The 18797-nt window shown below is 38.7% G+C and overlaps 1 protein-coding gene across 1 annotated transcript; it reads right to left on the bottom strand.

Moving 5' to 3' along the window:
• Positions 1-723: 723 nt before the first annotated feature.
• LOC309552681 (protocadherin gamma-B7-like) lies at positions 724-17429 on the bottom strand (the record flags this gene model as incomplete). The annotated part of the gene is made up of 3 exons (XM_082253609.1): positions 724-948; positions 10425-12869; positions 17217-17429. The coding sequence occupies 3 exons, from the start codon at positions 17427-17429 to the stop codon at positions 724-726; spliced, it is 2883 nt and encodes a 960-aa protein (XP_082109735.1).
• Positions 17430-18797: the final 1368 nt, after the last annotated feature.

The following is an 18797-nucleotide window of genomic DNA, read 5'->3' as shown; positions in this document are numbered from 1 at the left end:
TAGTAAGTTACAGTCTCTTCTTTTAACTCTAGGTTTGTATTTAGGGCAAAAAGACAAATGAGAAAATAGTAAATTCCAAAACAAGTCTTCTACATTTACAAATGTAGTTATGATATTAAAACAACTGAACAGCATTAATCTTATAGATGAAGCAATGCAGTGCTTTATGGTAGCACATGACAAGCACAAAGGTTATCATTTTGGATTTAATTGAACACAAAGCTAGAAACCAGGTATTATTGGTGTAAGCAGTAGGGGTAGAACAAACATGATATATTATTTTATCACTGGAAATCTAATTGAAGTGTTAGTGCTAGGAAAATCATAATTTTTGATATAGTTGTAGATATTTAAACACATTACAAAGAAGAAAAAAAGAAGGCGCTGGTGCTAATAAAAGTGCAAGATAAGTTTTTATTTCAGAAACAGCAGCCAAATCATAGTGAAAACTAAATTTGCAAATTACATTTACCAACAGAAGAATATTTGGATACTCTTTCTCTGTCCATGATATTTCTTGCAACTAATTTGTAGAATCCATTAGATGGCAGAACCTATTCAAATGGCTTCTGTTCTGTAATCTGACAATCAACCATTTTCCCCAGAATTTAGGTCATGCAGTCCTATGACAGCAATCATTGTTCCAAGTATGGAATTCTAAAGAACAGGAGATGATAATGAAGTAAAAGATATCTCAGGAACATTGTCATTCTCATCTATTAGTTATGTTAACACTTTGGAGGGAGCAACAAGATCTCCACCATCTTTGGCTTGTACAGGCATTTCAAAAGTCTTCTCAAAATCTATTTCTTTGTTTGTTGTAGTGACTCCATTTGTAGAGTTGATGCTAAACACACTTGTATGATAAATGCTTTCTGAGGTTTTACTAAATGAATATGTGATCTGTGCATTGGTCTCTTCACCTTTGTCTGTTGTCTGTGGCCTCCACTATAATTATAGTTGAGTTAATTGGAACATTTTCATTGATGCTGACAATATACAATTCTTGAGTAAATATTGAAGCATTATCATTGGAATCTGTAAAAATTACTTTAATCAAGACCGAGCCAGTTTTAAAAGGATTTAGATTTATGCTCCATCCAAAGCATAACAAATCAATTCATAAATGCTTTGCATCTCTCGGTCTAAAGGTTTCTCTGACACAAGTTCTGGAAATTTGCTCCCATGTGGTCTGGTCTTCTCAGTTGTGTAAAATGTTGATTACCATTAACCTTGTATACTTTCACCAATGTCTGCGTCTTCTGCAGTTTGTAAAGCAAATCGTACTCCAGATAATGTATTTTCAATCATCTCTGAAATTATAGTGTCTTAAAAAAACATTGAACTGTTATCCTCTATAGCCTTAATTTCTGTATTGACACTAAAGAAAAAGCATGGATTTTCAAACATTATGTCAAATGTTGGGATGTAGGCACTTGCAGCTTCACATGCTCTTTCTATCCTGTCTCTTACATAGAGATTTCCATTTTTTATATATACCGTATATGACCATATTTCTGTGAAATATTTCATATTTCTACATATATTTGTGAGGAGCACTGAGAACCAAGCACTTGTAGCACAATGTTATATAGTTTTGATAAGGTATTTGAAATGTTATTTGAAAAACATACATAATCTGAAAAGATATTTGAAAAACATACATTAATTACATTATGTGCAGTCTAAATTTCTGAATATGATACCAGTGAAGGGCTTGGAAAGTCTAGTTAAGGAAAATCCTCCAATAAGACATAGACAGTCATGAAAATCTGACAAAGATTTTAACTCTTCTCCACTCTACACAAAACCAGTGTAAATTAATTCACCTAAAAGGCTTTAAAAGGTAACTACATTTTCATGGGAAAAATATAGCAAATAAAAAATAATATAGGGGGTGCATGCGCGGCTTCTGACCATGGCGGATGTGTAGTGAGTGAGCTCCGGTCCCTGCTGGCTCTTCGTTGCCCCTTCTTAGCCTCTATCAGCCACAACATCTACGGGGGTAAGCTGCATTACATCCTGACATCTTCCCGGTCCCCATGGGAAAAAAATGACAGCAGAAACAGGGATACACGGCACCATTAGAGCCGCGCTCACAGGCCGCAATGGAGAGGTACATCACTAGGCCGCAACCCCTGGCCTCAATTTCACAGGCAGACCTGTTCGCTGCGATGGACCCTTCGTTGGGACTGGAACATCCTCCCGACCCCCCCCCATTCCTTTGCAGCTTAGGGGAGCTACACTTTCTCCGCCTGCTCCATCTATGTTAACCCCGGCCATCCTCAATGAGAAGCTGCAGGTGTTTCTCCAACAGATTACTCGAAATATGGCTGCAGAGGTGGGCAAACTTTCTTTGGAACTTAGGGGGGGAGATAGCATACATTTGGGAACACACTGACACCCTGGAAAACAAATTTGATGAACTGGTGCAGTATGTGCAGGTATTGGAGGATGAAAATTTTACTCTGAAACACTCAATCTCCCAACTCCAATTGCAGCAGGAGGACTTGGAGAATCGTGAAAGGTGCCAAAATCTGTGCTTCAGGGGGATCCCTGAAACTGTGGGTGACAACAATCTGGGTTCCTATCTATTAGGATTGTTTAAAACCCTGGCCCCTAACATAGTTGACATAGATTGGTGCTTGGATCAGGCACACAGATCATTGGGCCCAAAGCCCCCCACTGGAGCCAGGCCATGTGATGTCATTGTCCGCGTTCATTATTATGATAGTAAGGAAGCCCTAACATTGGCTACTCGCAAAAAATCGCAGGTGGACTACAAGGGGGCCAGGATCCAAATCTTCAACGACCTCTCACCTACTACCCTGAACAAACGACGGAACCTGAGACCCGTGACTACATACCTACAAAAGCATTGCATCCCTTATTATTGGGGTTTCCCCTTCCGCTTGGTGGTCACCAAGGATGGCACTCAACACCATATGCGTGATCTGCATAAGGCGGAGGCCTTCATCTGCAACCTGGGCCTTCCACCTTTACCCGAGGATGACCTTGTACCTCAGTCCGGTCTGAACTGTCCTGTTCCATCTACCCCTGGCTGCATGTGGACCCCCGCCAAGACCTCACAGCAAAGAAATGTTGGGGCACCTCTCCATCCTCGTCACCTCAAGCCTCCGACTTGACCTGCTTGAACTGATCCTTACGTGGCATTTACCTAGGCCTGTGGTTCCTGTGGCTATTTTGTGACCCTTTTTTCTACCCTGACTAGGGTGGTCACCCTTTCCCCTCCCATGGGGTTATACGTTGGTTATGTTTTCTGGCTATGTTTTTTCTTTTTTTTTTTTTTTTAACAAGTGTTGTCATTAAACTTATCGCTTTCCTTTTTCTTGTTCTGCTGAAGAGCCAGCGGGATCCACCCCTCTTCACCGTTAGAGTTCGTCGCCTGGGGGCTCCCATGTTGTCCCGCAAGTTCCAGGCCTCTGGTCCTGGTTTCCTGAGACACCATGATCTCTCAGGTTTTGTACTGACGTTCCTATTGACTTTTTTTGGACTTGCTGTGTCCCATTGCTCTTTTTTTCTTTTCTTTTTTTTTTTTCTTTTCTCTTTCTTTTTCTTTTTTGCTAGACCTTTTTTGGGTTTGGTCTGGCTCTGCTATTTTCGAATTGTGGATTGGTGCATCTGTGCCTCGTCTGAGGCCGTGTCACAGATTGCATCGGAAACTGTATATATTATACATGTTTTGAGTAAGCCTTGTGTATGTATTGATCTTTTCAATGCTTCTGTTCGCTGTTCAGACTCCCTTTCTCTATGGCTCTGAGAATTCTCTCGTATAATGTCAAGGGGCTAAACTCGTGCAGAAACGCTGATTAGCACTTAAAGAATTTCGCACCTCTGGCGCAGATATCATTTTGGTGCAGGAGACCCATTTTCATTCTGATGGTTCCTTCAAATTTGCTTCTAGGTATTTCCCCACCACTTTCGTTGCCTCTGACCCAGCCAGCAAGGCGGGGGTGGCAGTCTTGATTAAAAAAACGTGCCCCATTCGGGTTAGGGATTCCCTGCTCGATCCACAGGGGATATTTGTGGCATTGGTCTGTGATTATCTGTCCACCTCTTTTACGATACTTAATATTTACGCTCCAAACTCGGGTCAATTGGGTTTTCTTGATGATGTTTTCCAATCCACCTACCACCTGTTGCAGCCATTCATGGTGGTGGGTGGTGACTTTAATCTCATCATGTCCCCTCATAGGGATCGACAATCACTGCATAGGGAGATGCTGTCCCAGGCTAAAGCATTCCGCAGATGTGTCCGTTCACATAGGCTGTTTAACTCCTGGCGTATCAAACATCAATTTTTATTCGGCAGCTCACAAGATGCACTCTAGACTATATCACTTTTTCATCTCCGCCCCTATCATACCTTGTGTAGTTACCTCTGACATTCTTCCCATCACCTGGTCGGATCACGCCCCAATAGTTATTGAGGTTTCCCTGTCCTCTTCGCCCCCCAAGGCCTGTCATTGGAGTTTGAATGACCGCCTTCTCCAATCTCAGGAGATCCAGGACAGACTGACTCTGAGCCTTCGGGAGTTTTTTGATCTGAACGAGGGCTCCGTAGACGAGGTGTCCACACTGTGGGTGTCTCATAAGGCTTTTTTTCGTGGCTTGTGTATAGCTGAGGGCTCCCGCTTGAAGAAAGAGGCCATGGGTCTACGGTCCTCTCTCCTGGCCTACCTTCGGTCGGCGGAGTCCCGACTTGTGAGTTCTCCCTCAGTGTCCACCCTTCGTAAAGTGGTGGGTTTCGGGATAGTCTTAAGTCCCTAGAAATGTCCAAAATGGCTAAATCCTTGATGTGGTCACGATGTGGTCATGTCAGTGTTTTTATGAATACTCTAATAAACCTCAAGATTTGTCCCTTCCCAAACTTTCCACTGCCGACCTACTAAAGCTGAATGCAGATATTCCCTTTGATGAACTCACTGACACGGTTAAAAATCTGCCCTCTAACAAGCCCCCGGGTCCGGATGGCCTGCCCTACCTCTATTATAAGACCTTTTTGCCCACTATTGCACCACATCTCCTTGAGCCTTATGCCTCTTTTCTGAAAGGCAAGATCCCTCACCCTCACTTTACACATTCCTATATTTCAGTTATCCCTAAGCCGGGGGAAGATGCCTCCCTCCCGGATAATTACAGACCAATAGCATTGTTAAATTCTGATTATAAAATCTTCACAAAAACTTTGGCTAATAGACTCGCTAACATTATTCCCAAACTGGTCGATCGGGATCAGGTGGGATTTGTGCAGTCCCGTCACGCAGGTGACAACACTAGACGTACGGTGGACCTGATCGATCTTCTCGATCGGTTCCCCCGTCCGACAGTGGTCCTTAGCTTGGATGCTCAAAAGTCCTTTGATTGTCTCAGCTGACCTTACCTTTTTTCCACACTACAGAGGTTTGGTTTGAAGGGTCCGTTTTACTGAGCCCTTGAGGCCCTTTATGCCCCGGTCATGGCGCAGGTGCGATTGTCCTCTGCCTTTGTGTCACCTCCGTTCTCCATGTTTAACGGCACTCGCCAGGGGTGCCCCCTATCTCCCCTACTTTTTATCTTATGTTTGGAGCCCTTGGCTGCGGCCATCCACTCTCATCCAGACATCACTGGGGTCCTGATGCAACACGGAGAATACAAGCTCTCCTTGTTTGCAGATGACATTCTGTTAACCTTAACTAACCCTCTGGTATCCCTACTCTCCCTACACTCAGTGTTGTCATCTTTTAGTGCTATTTCGGGTTATAAGTTTAACACCTCTAAAACTGAAGCCATGCCTCTGCATATCCCATCAGATCTGTTGGCTCGACTACAGAGTTCTTACCTCTATAGATGGTAAGCAAAAAAATTTGGGGGAGCATACCCATGTATTTCTAAAGCTGGTGCAGCTATGAACCAAAAGACATGTATATTAAAAAAGAATAGCGCACACATGCAAAAGAAATTACCAAATTTGAAGACAATCCATGAATAAAAATGGGGATTTGGTCCCACCATATGGCCACATAGTGCTCAAGCCCACCACTACGTCAAAGTACCCCATTATCAGTGGGTCCTACACTATCCATGAAAAAGAGATGAATCCAGCCTTTCTAACCCTTGGAGACAACACTCCTTGCTGGGAAAGATGTGCAAATGCACTACAGGGGACTCCTCCTATATCCACTTGATAGTGGACACTGATGGAGTACAGGTGTGTGTGGGGGGTGGGGTGGGTTTCTCAACCTCGGTAGTCTGGTCAGACCGAATACATAATAAACAAGCAAAAAAAAAATCAGTGCTGGATTCATCTCTTTTTCATGGATAGTGTAGGACCCACTGATAATGGGGTACATTGACGTAGTGGTGGGCTTGAGCACTATATGGCCATATGTTGGGACCAAATCCCCATTTTTATTCATGGATTGTCTTCAAATTTGGTAATTTCTTTTGCATATGTGCGCTTTTCTCTATAGATGGTGCCCTACGGCTCTAAAATACTTAGGGGTTCAGTTGACACCCTCACACTCTATGCTTTATAATGCTAATTATGTCCCCTTGTTTGGTGAAATTTGTCTCTCAGACAATGTATGGGTTTCCCGTTGTCACTTTTGGGTTGCATAAATGTTTTAAAAATGTCCATTTTACCTAAATTCCTTTATGTGTTTGATACCCTTCCGGTCGCAAACCCCCTGACCCAACTTAAGGCTTTGCAGTGGTCTTTTCTTAATTTTATTTGGAAGAATAATGCCCACAGATTGGCTGCCACTTTAGTGTTTTCCCCGAGGAAATATTACTATGCCTCCCACCTACGGGTGGCGGCTTCCTGGTCATCCTTGGTGGCTCCCAACCGGTGGTCGGAGATAGAGCGGGGCACGATCTTCCCGGTCCACCCTTGCTCCCTTCTTTGGTCACCCACATTGCACACCGATCGGGTACTACGGGAGATGTGTTTAGCTCCCATGAGGGTCACCATGGAGGTCTGGAGCAAATGTTTTCGCAGGTTCTCTCTCTCTTCGCCATGCCCCACTTTTACCAGTGTCTTATTCACTCCTTTACTTCCGGATGGTCTCCATATTGGTAGGGTGTGGACCTGGACCCATGCTCCCCTCTTCCAATTTCGCAATCTAGTCCACCCGGTATCCCGCACCTTTAAATTTGCGCTCCCCAAACAAACCTTTTATTTTTATCTACAGGTACGTAATTTTTTAGATCTCTATCGTCCCCCTTGTCCCTGGAGAGGCCAACTGCATTTGAATACTTATGTGCCCATGGCCCTCACCAGGGACATTTGGTGTCCTCTATCTATAATATTCTCCATGATGCCCTTCCCTTGACCGAAGATTATCACCCATATATGCAGAAGTGGTCCAAGATTTTTCAGCGTCCCATACCCCTCCCTCTGTGGAGTAAGATATTGACATCCACCTTAAAGGCATCTCGATGTGTGGTGCAGAGAGAGACTACCTTAAAAAATATTTTATTTTGGTACAGAACCCCAGCTCGTCTTTACAAAATTGACCCTTCCAGCTCCGACCTGGGGTTGGCAGTGTGGGGCTGGACTGGGCACACTGTTCCACATTTTTTGGCAATGTTGTGGTATTCAACCCTTTTGGGACATGATTATGTTATTACTCTCTAGTGTTACTGTTTTACAACTTCCGCTGGATCCTTTGCACTACCTGCTGGGTCTCCCATTCCCCGTTATCCCCAAATTGACCAATAGATTACTCTCTTTTCTTCTTCTGGCCGCCAGGTGGGCTATTCCACTCTGCTGGCTTCAACAAATTCCACCTGATAAAACCCTCCTGTTATGATTGATGTCAGAGATCCGGTGGATGGAACACCTTACTGCTATGGTCCATGATGAAATGACTAAATTTCATGCGGTTTGGGCTGAGTGGGATCTTTATCACTCTGGTTTGAGCTGAGTCCTGCTGATTTTTTCCCCTTTTTGGTGTGGTTCGTTGTTTTTTCTACTGCTTCCACGCTCCAATGTGATCACATGTGACTTTGTAAATTTTTATTGACAATTTGCTATTGTATTGCTCAGAGTATGGGGGCACCATCCCTTATTTTGCAATGTTGTTTTTTGTTTCTATCTTTCTTTATTCATTGTAACCTTCTTTTCTAAATAAAAATTATAATTAAAAAAAAATAATAATAATATAGCACATAGAATTGGTACACAAGCCTTATAGTAAATTAATGTAATTAAATTACCTTTCTATTTAATATGCAGCACTATAATTTCCTGCAAAATTCAATTCAGTTTGGGAACCTGGAGGCTTTTGTATAAAATGTAATTTCCTACTTTTGTGATTCATTCACTGATTTTCCTAGAAGTCTGTACTATGAAACAAGTTTGATTTCAGGCACCCTCTACAACAGAAATTTCATTTTTGATTAAATGAACATTAATTACTTCTATGGGATTCAGGCACCGCAACTTTTTTTATCAGAACACCAAGAGTACACCGGCTGATTATGATGAACACCTAGTATTTATAAGACATGGTCAAAGAAATGGCTATTTCTTCAGAGCATAAACAGGGAGAAATCTGCAACAGCATTTGTCAAAATCCTTGCAATGTACATTGATTACCCAGCGTGGGGTTGTTTTTTGTTTGTTTTTTTGCTCTCAACAAAAGTGGAGTTACTCTTTAACCACCAGGCCTATTTCTGACACTTGTTGTTTACAAGTTAAAATCAATATTTTTTGCTAGAAAATTACTTAGAACCCCCAAACATTATATATATATATATATATATATATATATATATACATATATATATATTTAGCAGAGACCCTAGAGAAAAAAATGGAGATCATTGCAATACTTTGTGTCACACCATATTTGCACAGCATTCTTACAAAGGCAATTTTTTTGGATAAAAACATTTTTAAATTAAAAAAAAAGGAAACAGTAAAGTTAAAAATAACATTAAATATAATGTTATGCTGAGTAACATATCATGATTCAAAATTGTGCATGCTCGTGGAATGGTGACAATCATTAACACCTAAAAATCTCCATAGGCAACGCTTTAGACATTTCTACCAGTTAAAAACTACATAGGAGGTCTAGTGCTAGAATGATTGTGTTTGCTCTAATGATTGTGGCGATACCTCACATGTGTGGTTTGAACATTGTTTACATATGCAGGTGCGACTTGCATATGCGTTTGCTTCTGGGCTCGGAGGGGCGGGGCACTTTAAAAAAAATGTCTTATTTATTTTTGCTTTTATTATTTTTTTTTACACTGTCCCTTTAAAAACATTTTGTATTCACTTTTATTCCTATTACAAGGAATGTAAACATCCATTGTAATAGAAATAAGCAGGACATATCAGGGTGAGATATGGGGGTCAAAAAGACCTCTGATCTCACATCTACCCTTAAAAGCAAAAAAAAAAAAAAAAAAACGGCCCTTTAAGGCCGTTGGGAGGTAGTGACGTATGACATCACTCCGGTCCTCCTAGGCCCTCACTCGACTTCCTGCCTGGAACATGGACAGGCCGGATAATTTTCCCCACTACCGGTGGCTCTGGCAAGCTGGCAAGCTGGGAAGCGGCGGGGGCTACCAATAAAAGTGATCCCGTGGTAAATCTGCCACTGGGACCACTTTTATGTGAAAGAGGACTGCCCACCTTGTAAGAAAATACCAGGGTTATAGCAGTTACCTGCTGCCATAACACCGGTATTTAATGTCAAAGTACAGATGTAAAACTGCGGTGGGTGTTCAGGAACTGGTTTAGCAATTTAAGTCATATGCAAAATATGACTGACCATTAATGGTTATAAAAAGCAGAGAGCTGGACTACAAAGACAATTATAATTCCATGTTACTAGATGATTTAACCAGTCCTTCGCAACAGTTTTATTTGAAATGAGTTTAAATCCTCAGGCGCCTGCTTCCAATGCTGCGTCAAGACACAAGAATGCCAAAGGCAAAAATAAAATGTTTAGGGTCACCATTATGAATTCAAACAACAGTTCTAAGCAAGTGATGTTAAAGTTCTTAGGGAAGCTGCATAAGCAAACAAAAAATACTTGTTCATTTGATAAGCCATTTATCTTTCTGGTATTCCAAAAATATCACTTACACTGTATCACCTACATTTCCAGCAAGTCTGGTAATCTGTCCAGTGGTGTCCAGGCAGCAGAGTTTGTTATTCCTATATTAAAATAGCCTTTATTTTTACTTCTGCACTGTAACACAAGGTACTTGAGCTTGCAGAAACATTAATTATAAAACACTGCTGAGCTAAAAAAAAATATGTTAGGAAAAGTATCAAGAGGTATGTGATCTTGTAGTTGCATAGAAGTGTTTGTTACGGCAATCAACCTAGTAAAATTGCCAGCAGTAGTAAATTTGTAAAGGCAAAACGACAGTATTAAATAAAGACTGATAAAAAAACTCACCTGCTTAATACTCTTTGTAGATAAGGGTTCTTTTACATTTTCACTGCCAAGTCCAGAATCATCAGTATCAATTAGAATTTCTACAGGGACATTTTGATTTGGTGGAACATAAGTAAAGTCATTGTCTGCTGAATCCAAAGTCACACAGAAGTTGTATGGGTAGGGGAGTGATAATGTTCCATCACTATACATGGAGAGCACTCTGGGATCCATGGGAGGATACAAACTTGTACTGAAAGAGGTTGTTGGGGATTTTGAAGCTCTGCACTTTGAAATTATAAACACCATAATAGTTACAATAAATAGCAAGGAAATCAGGGCCAAGGCAACCAATAAGTATAACTGCAGATTTGAATCAGAATTTCCATCATTACTGTAACTGTTAATTTTAGGAACTACTTGTTGAAAACTGTCTCCAATAACAAGATTTAAGGTAGTAGTAGATGAAAGAGAGGGGACTCCATTGTCCTTCACCATCACCACAACTTTATGATCCAGTACATCCTTTCCTTGAAAGAGCCGTGATGTCCTGATTTCTCCAGTATGTTCATTAATGATAAAGTAAAATGGTTCTGAGACTTGCATGAAATGATAAGACAGCCAAGCATTATGTCCAGAATCTTCATCCACTGCAACCACTTTTGTTATTAAAGACCCAGGTTCTGAGGTAAAAGGAACCATTTCAATCATTGCTAAACTATTTTCTAGTACTGGGTATAGGATTTTTGGCGCATTGTCATTTTGATCTACTATTCGGATAAGCAGTGTGGTATTGCTGGTCAGGGATGGTGACCCATTATCTCTAGCAGTAACTTGTAATGCAAACTCTTTGTTTTGCTCATAATCAAATGATCTTTGTGCATAAAGAACTCCACTATCTATATTAATGGACATATAAGTGGATACTGGGGAATGTTCTGCATTTGCATTAAATATTGAATACATTATTTTAGCATTATCTCCAGCATCAGGATCTGAAGCCTTTACACTGTATATTGAGGCACCTGGTAAATTGTTTTCTGACACATAAGCAACATAGGTGGATTTCATAAATAATGGTGGATTGTCATTAGTATCTGATATCTCCAAATTGATAATTTTCCTGGTGGAAAGTGGAGGTGATCCTCTGTCAGTAGCGACAATAGTTATGTTGTAGCTAGATTTTTTTTCTCTATCCATAGATTTTGCAGTGACTATCTTATAGAATCTGTTAGTTGACATAACTAACTCAAATGGTACATTCTCTGCAATTTGACAATCAATTTCCCCATTTTCTCCAGAATCTTGATCGTGAACTCTGATTACAGCGATCACTGTACCAGGTTCAGAATCTTCAGGGATCAATGATAATAATGAAGTAATAATTATCTCAGGATCATTATCATTGTCATCTAAAACTTCTATTAATACCTTAGCATGGGCAACAAGGCCTCCTCCATCTTTGGCTTGTACAGATAGTTCATAATCAATCACCTCCTCAAAGTCAAATTTTTTGTTTGTTTTAATTTCTCCATTTATAGAGTTAATGCTAAACATGCCTGTATGATGAATGTTTTCTGAGCTTTTACTAAATGAGTATGTGATCTCTGCATTGATGCCTTCATCCTTGTCTGTGGCCTCTACTGTAATTACAGTTGAGTTAATAGGATCATTTTCATTGACACTGACTTTATATACATTTTGTGTAAATATAGGAACATTGTCATTTGCATCAGCAATAATTATTCTAATTAGGGCTGTGCCAGATCTAATAGGATTTCCTCCATCCAATGCTGTTAGAATTAATTCATGGTTACTTTGTGTCTCTCTATCTAAAGTTTTCTCTAATAAAAGCTCTGGAATTGTACTCCCATCTTTGTTTGTCTCAGTCAGAGTAAAATATTGATTATCACTGAGCTTGTATGTCTGTATGGAATTAATACCAAGATCTGGATCTTCTGCACTTTGTAAAGCAAATCTGGCTCCTGGTAATGTAAATTCAATAATCTCAACAGTAAAGGTGTCTTGAAAAAACACTGGAATGTTATCATTTATATCCTGAATTTCTATATTAATATTGAAAAAATAGAAGGGATTCTCAACCATTGCATCAAATTTTAAGGAGCAGGTAGCTACTTTCCTACACAGTGTCTCTCTGTCTATCCTGTCCCTTACATATAGATTACCATTGCCTAGGTTCACATAAAAATATTTCTCTGAAACAGGAGACACAATCTGCAGTTTTCTTGATGAGAGATTTTTAATGTCTAATCCAAGGTCATTTGCAATATTTGCTATAACAGAGTCTTTTCTCAGTTCTTCTACAATGGAATATTGAATCTGACCAATGACTGAATTACACAGCCAGGGAAATAAGAATGGAAATATTACTTGCCATCTGATTCCTTTGTTTATCTTCAGATCTTTCAACTCAGGCATTTTCAGCATTAAATCTTCTCCAAAGTCCTTTTAGAAAATATATTCCAGTAAAAAAATGAGATAGTATTGTCCTCTGTTCAAGCATATACCAGAAAATGCTTTGTGTTTTGTCTACAAAGAATCCAGAAAATGGCTGTGTTCTTTCTTGCAGACCTGCACTGACAGTAGCTCTCTAGTGCTGTACATTTTTTGGTTAAACAGCGGCGCTCTGAGGCCAAACTGGAAAATTGCAGCATTGAAGAAATACCTTTTAAACTATGACTTTAGAATTATTTTAATGTATGTATACTGTTTTTTTATGCATAAACATATTGAATATTAAATTTTGCATGTCATGATCACACCATAAGAACAAGTGAATATAAAAGTAGAGCAATACTGTGAATTTACAAAATATTTTATAAGTATTGATTAAGTTTCATGTTTTTTAAAGGGACATTTTCTTTAATGGTCAAAATGTAATTGTTTGTTATATGATATATGCTTGTATAACTGTTCGTATATTATGAATGAGACAATACATTATTAATATTTTAATTTTAAGACATTTAATGACAGTTACCAAACCCTGGCATTACATCCTCTCCTAACATTTGTCAAAACAAAAGCTGCAAATTAAAAGTTACCTAAAGACATTTAACAAAAAGGATTTTCAGTTCCAGTCAGCAATTCCAGTCAATTTCATTTAAACATTGACCTTCCTAAGCTGTAATGCATGTGTGATTTGTAAAAATTGTCATTATTATTTAACCAAGGAGCTGTCATTTTTAACTCTTATTAGCTCTCATTGCAGGAATTACCAGCAGTTAGACCTGATTCACACTTGTGTGGCTCTGCAAGCTACATTTTGCATGGCCACAGTAGCCCTTTCATTTGAATGGGCTGCCGTGCTTTCTGAAAATGCAGGGAAAAGACTCCTGCTCCATTTTTTGAATAGCAGCCTGCACAGAAACCACAAGTGCAGTGTAGTTCCCAATGGGGGAAGTGGCTGCTGCAATCTCCAATGCATGTGGGTGCCATGTGGATTAATGGCACCTTCATGTATCTCCTGCATTCTTCTGTGTAGGTAATTGCGGCTGCAGGAACAGGTATGGACCCACAGGGGGAACCACCCACACAAGTAGGAACTGCAGCCCTCATGGAAACCGCAAGTGCAGTTTGGTTCCCAGTGTGGGAAGCAGCTGCTACAATTTCCAGTGCATATGGGTGCCATTAGGATTAATGGCACCTGCACGCATCTCCTGCGCTTTTCTGTATGGGTAGTTGTGGCTTCGGGAACAGGTGCTGACCCACAGGGGGAACCACTCGTGTGTGAACCAAGCATTGTGAAAAGTAAATAACTTTGTGAATAAACCATTTTCCGTCTAAGTGTTTGCACTATTGTAGAATCTAGCTTACAATAGCCTTTAAATGGCAACCTTTCATTAATATCTGTTTTTCATTAACTTGGACTATTACTAACAAAAATTTATTTTCCTCTCTAAAAGAAAAATTATGTAAGAATATATACAGTAGAACATGTAACTAAATTGCCTTATATAACTAAATTGGCTTATACTTTCATTATAATTAATATATTATAATTTAAAACATTCAGCAAGTTGCATAATTATGATTTTTTTCAACCAAATTCAATTGTGATCTTGAAGAAAAAAAAAAGAAATGAGTATAGTTATAGATGAAAAGAATGCTGAGCCATGGTGAGTAGAAAAATACATAATAATACACAATTCTTATTTACTTAAATACTGTGAATGATATACATTTCTCAAAATGTCATAACATGATTAGTAGTATATTTCACATAGAAAACATTTGCAATATTGAGACAAGGAAGGCAAGTTACAATCTATTTCCCTATATATTCAATTGGTGTAAAAAATCAAATAGGTTTCCTATTATTTAAAAATGGTTATGATACTTAAAAATAGAATGTAAAGGAAAACACACCAGAGTTTACTTATTATTTTTTATAATTTATATAGTGGTAAACATTTTTTAAGCCATTGGCACTAGTGTAAAACCATAAAAAAAAACTATTTAAATGTTGATGTAACATAACAGACTATGAAACAAAAGGTGGAGAGTCCTACCTGCAAACATCTACAAAAGCAAATGGGGCAAGTTGAACTTAGAGAACAAGATGCCATTTGTACAAATGCCCATCCTCATAAATGTTATATTAAAGAAAATGAAAGTGAAAAAACAAAAATTAAACCCGCGCTACACAACGTGAGAATTTAAATAAAGATAAATGTAATATTGGGCAGCTGCTGCAGACACTAAGAAAGTCTTAGGAAAATATGATGAAAACGAAATTATGCAGCGCTAGCTCAAAACAAAGTGTTAAGTGTTGTGATATAAATACAATAATCAGTATGATCAAATATACAAAAAAAGTGCTAAGTGCTTATAAATATCTGAGCAGTAACAGATAAATATATAATTAAATATGATAGTGCACAATAAATAAGTGATTGAAAATAGTCCAAATAAATATTCAGTGCTTGAAAAAGTCCTTATAGTGATCCAATTAAGGTGCCAAGGTGCCAAATAATTAAGGTGCTTGCAGAGTGATATGGTGCCCCTCAAGGTTCCCCACTCACCAGATTGCAGATAATCATAGACCTTCAAAGTTATTGCACATTGCCCGGGATCTTTACAGGACCAGAACTTCTCCTATGTAGCCTTGGAAATTGTTTTGGGTCAGCTTCCGCTTCCACCGTTAAACAAAAAAATGGCCATACATGGTGAAGTAAGTATGAGCAATTTTATTCCCAAAAAAAATTTTAGATGGGTACTCACAAGCAAGAATATAACTCAGGCATATACAAGGAACTCGTGTGGCGCCGCTCTCGGCGTGCGTTCCACACACAGGAAGTTCCTGACCGGAAGTGACGTTTGTTTTTAAACAAACGTCACTTCCGGTCAGGAACTTCCTGTGTGTGGAACGCACGCCGAGAGCGGCGCCACACGAGTTCCTTGTATATGCCTGAGTTATATTCTTGCTTGTGAGTACCCATCTAAAATTTTTTTTGGGAATAAAATTGCTCATACTTACTTCACCATGTATGGCCATTTTTTTGTTTAACGGTGGAAGCGGAAGCTGACCCAAAACAATTTCCAAGGCTACATAGGAGAAGTTCTGGTCCTGTAAAGATCCCGGGCAATGTGCAATAACTTTGAAGGTCTATGATTATCTGCAATCTGGTGAGTGGGGAACCTTGAGGGGCACCATATCACTCTGCAAGCACCTTAATTATTTGGCACCTTGGCACCTTAATTGGATCACTATAAGGACTTTTTCAAGCACTGAATATTTATTTGGACTATTTTCAATCACTTATTTATTGTGCACTATCATATTAAAGAAAATGTATAGTGATAATGCCCATATCTCTTCACTTGCTCCTGATTTGGACTACAAAGGCATGCCCTCCTACTTATCATCATAACATAAAAGGAGTTTTTTTTGCGTTATGTCACAAAGGTGAATTTGGAAGGCTAATAACATTGTTTATTATTTCAGTTGGTGTTCAGGGTTGGTCATTTATTGATTCAATATCTGGAAACAAAGCATTTAGCTGCATTCAGTACTTGTGGTAATCTGATACTTTTATATTTCCTAATCTAACACTATAAAAACTGTGATATCGTCAAAGACTTTTTAGAGCTGACTTTAAAGACTTTTTAGAGCTATCAGCATTCATAATAAGTTAAAAAAAATATAAATTGATTCATTTTAGAAGAAAATGTTTCTTAGACTGGCCATACATTATAATTTTTTTTCATGCGACCAGCAGTTTGAAAATGCGTGAATGAGGGAATCTCTCCACTGTGGCCTTGTATTTTGACAGAAGGGAGCGTTTCCACCATCAGAATACAATGATCAGTTTTGCTGGCTATAGCCGGCAGAACTCATCATTTGTGAAAAACCCAACAGGCTGATTGTACACAAGTCGATCAATAGATTGACTTTTGCACAACCAGCTAGCCCATAAATGGGTCAAAATTTGACCAGTCCCTGCTGTTATTTTAATGGATTTTATCCTGTTCTTGTAATGTATGTAGAAGTTATTCGGTCAATAAAAGGGTAAACGCTTGCACACTTAAATGGGCTAAATTGGTAAAATGGAACAAATGTCACATCAAAAAGCATTACAGTGAAATATATTTTAGACTTCACAGATTAGTTAGTCAAAAAAGCCAAAAACGGATCCATTAAGCTAGAAAGGCATTCCATGATAATGTAACCAGCATAATAACTTAATGGAGGAAAATAAAGCATGTCTCTGAAGCTTACTCACAAATACACAGATAAAGCTTAATGGCATAAATCAATGTAAATTACATGCCGTGCAGGAAGAGACTTACCTTGTCAAAATGATTAGTAGTCAATGGTTCTGTGCAATTTTCATTCCTGAGTCCTAAACCATCTGTATCAATTACATTTTCCACAGGGACATTTTGAGTTGGTGGAATATAAGTAAAGTCATTGTCTGCTGAATCCAAAGTCACACAGAAGTTATATGGATAGGGTAGTGATAATGTTCCATCATTATACATAGAGAGAACTCTGGGATCCATGGAAGGATACAAACTTGTATTAAAAAATGGTGCTGGGGATTTTAAAGTTCTGCACTTTGATATGAGAAAACACCAAAATAGTTACAATAAATAACAAGGAAATCAGTGCTAAGGCAACCACTAAGTATAATTGCAGATTTGAATCAAAATTTTCATCATTAGTGTGACTGTTAATCTTAGGAACCATTTCATGAAAATTGTCCCCAATAACAAGACTTAAAGTGGTAGTAGCTGAAAGAGAGGGGACTCCATTGTCCTTTACCATCACAACAACTTTATGATTTAGTATATCCTTTCCTTGAAAGACCCGTGATGTCCTGATTTCTCCAGTGTGTTCATTAATGATAAAATACAAAGGTTCAGAGACTTGCTTAAAATGATAAGAAAGCCAAGAATTATGTCCAGAGTCTTCATCCACTGCCACCACTTTTGTTATTAAAGACCCAGGTTCAGAGTTGAAAGGGACCATCTCAAATGTAGCTAAGCCATTTTCTGGTGAAGGATATAGGATGATTGGTGCATTGTCATTTTGATCTACTATTCGGATAAGCAATGTGACATCACTGCTTAAGGATGGCGACCCATTATCTCTAGCAGTAACTTGTAATAGAAATTCTTTATTTTTTTCATAATCAAATGATCTCTGAGCATAGAGAACTCCGGTTTGCATATTGATAGACAGATATGTGGCTATTGGGACATTTTCTTTATTTGGATTAAAAATTGAATATATTATGTTAGCATTGTCACCAGTGTCAAGATCTGAAGCTTTTACAGTGTATATTGAGGCACCTGGTAAGATATTTTCTGAAACAAAAGCCACATAACTGGATTTCGTAAATGCCGGTGGATTGTCATTTGTATCTGATATCTCTAATTCGATGATTCTTTTGCTGCAAAGTGGAGGAGATCCTCTGTCAGTAGCTACAATAGATATGTTGTAGCTAGATATTGTTTCTCTATCCATAGGTTCTGTAGTAACTATTTTAAAGAATCTGATAGACGAAAGAATTAACTTACAAGGTACCTTTTCTGTAATTTGGCATTCAACTTCCCCATTTTCTCCAGAATCTTGATCATGGACCCTTATTATAGCAATCACTGTTCCAGGTTCAGAATCTTCAGGAATAGAAGTAGACAATGAGGTAATGATTATCTCAGGAGCATTATCATTGTCATCTTTTACTTCAATGAGTACATTGGCATGGGCAACAAGGCCACCTCCATCTTTGGCTTGTACAGATAGTTCATAATTCTTGTTTTTCTCAAAATCAAATTTGTTGTTCGTTTTAATTTCTCCATTTGTAGAATTGATGGTAAACATACCTGTATAATGAGTGATTTCTGATGTTTTAGTAAATGTGTATG

The sequence above is a fragment of the Pelophylax lessonae genome (genome assembly GCF_965119305.1).
Source record: "Pelophylax lessonae genome assembly, chromosome: 4".
NCBI classification, from domain to species: domain Eukaryota; kingdom Metazoa; phylum Chordata; class Amphibia; order Anura; family Ranidae; genus Pelophylax; species Pelophylax lessonae.
The sequence above is the reverse complement of the archived record's forward strand: the minus strand, read 5'-3'. Positions and strand labels throughout refer to the sequence as shown.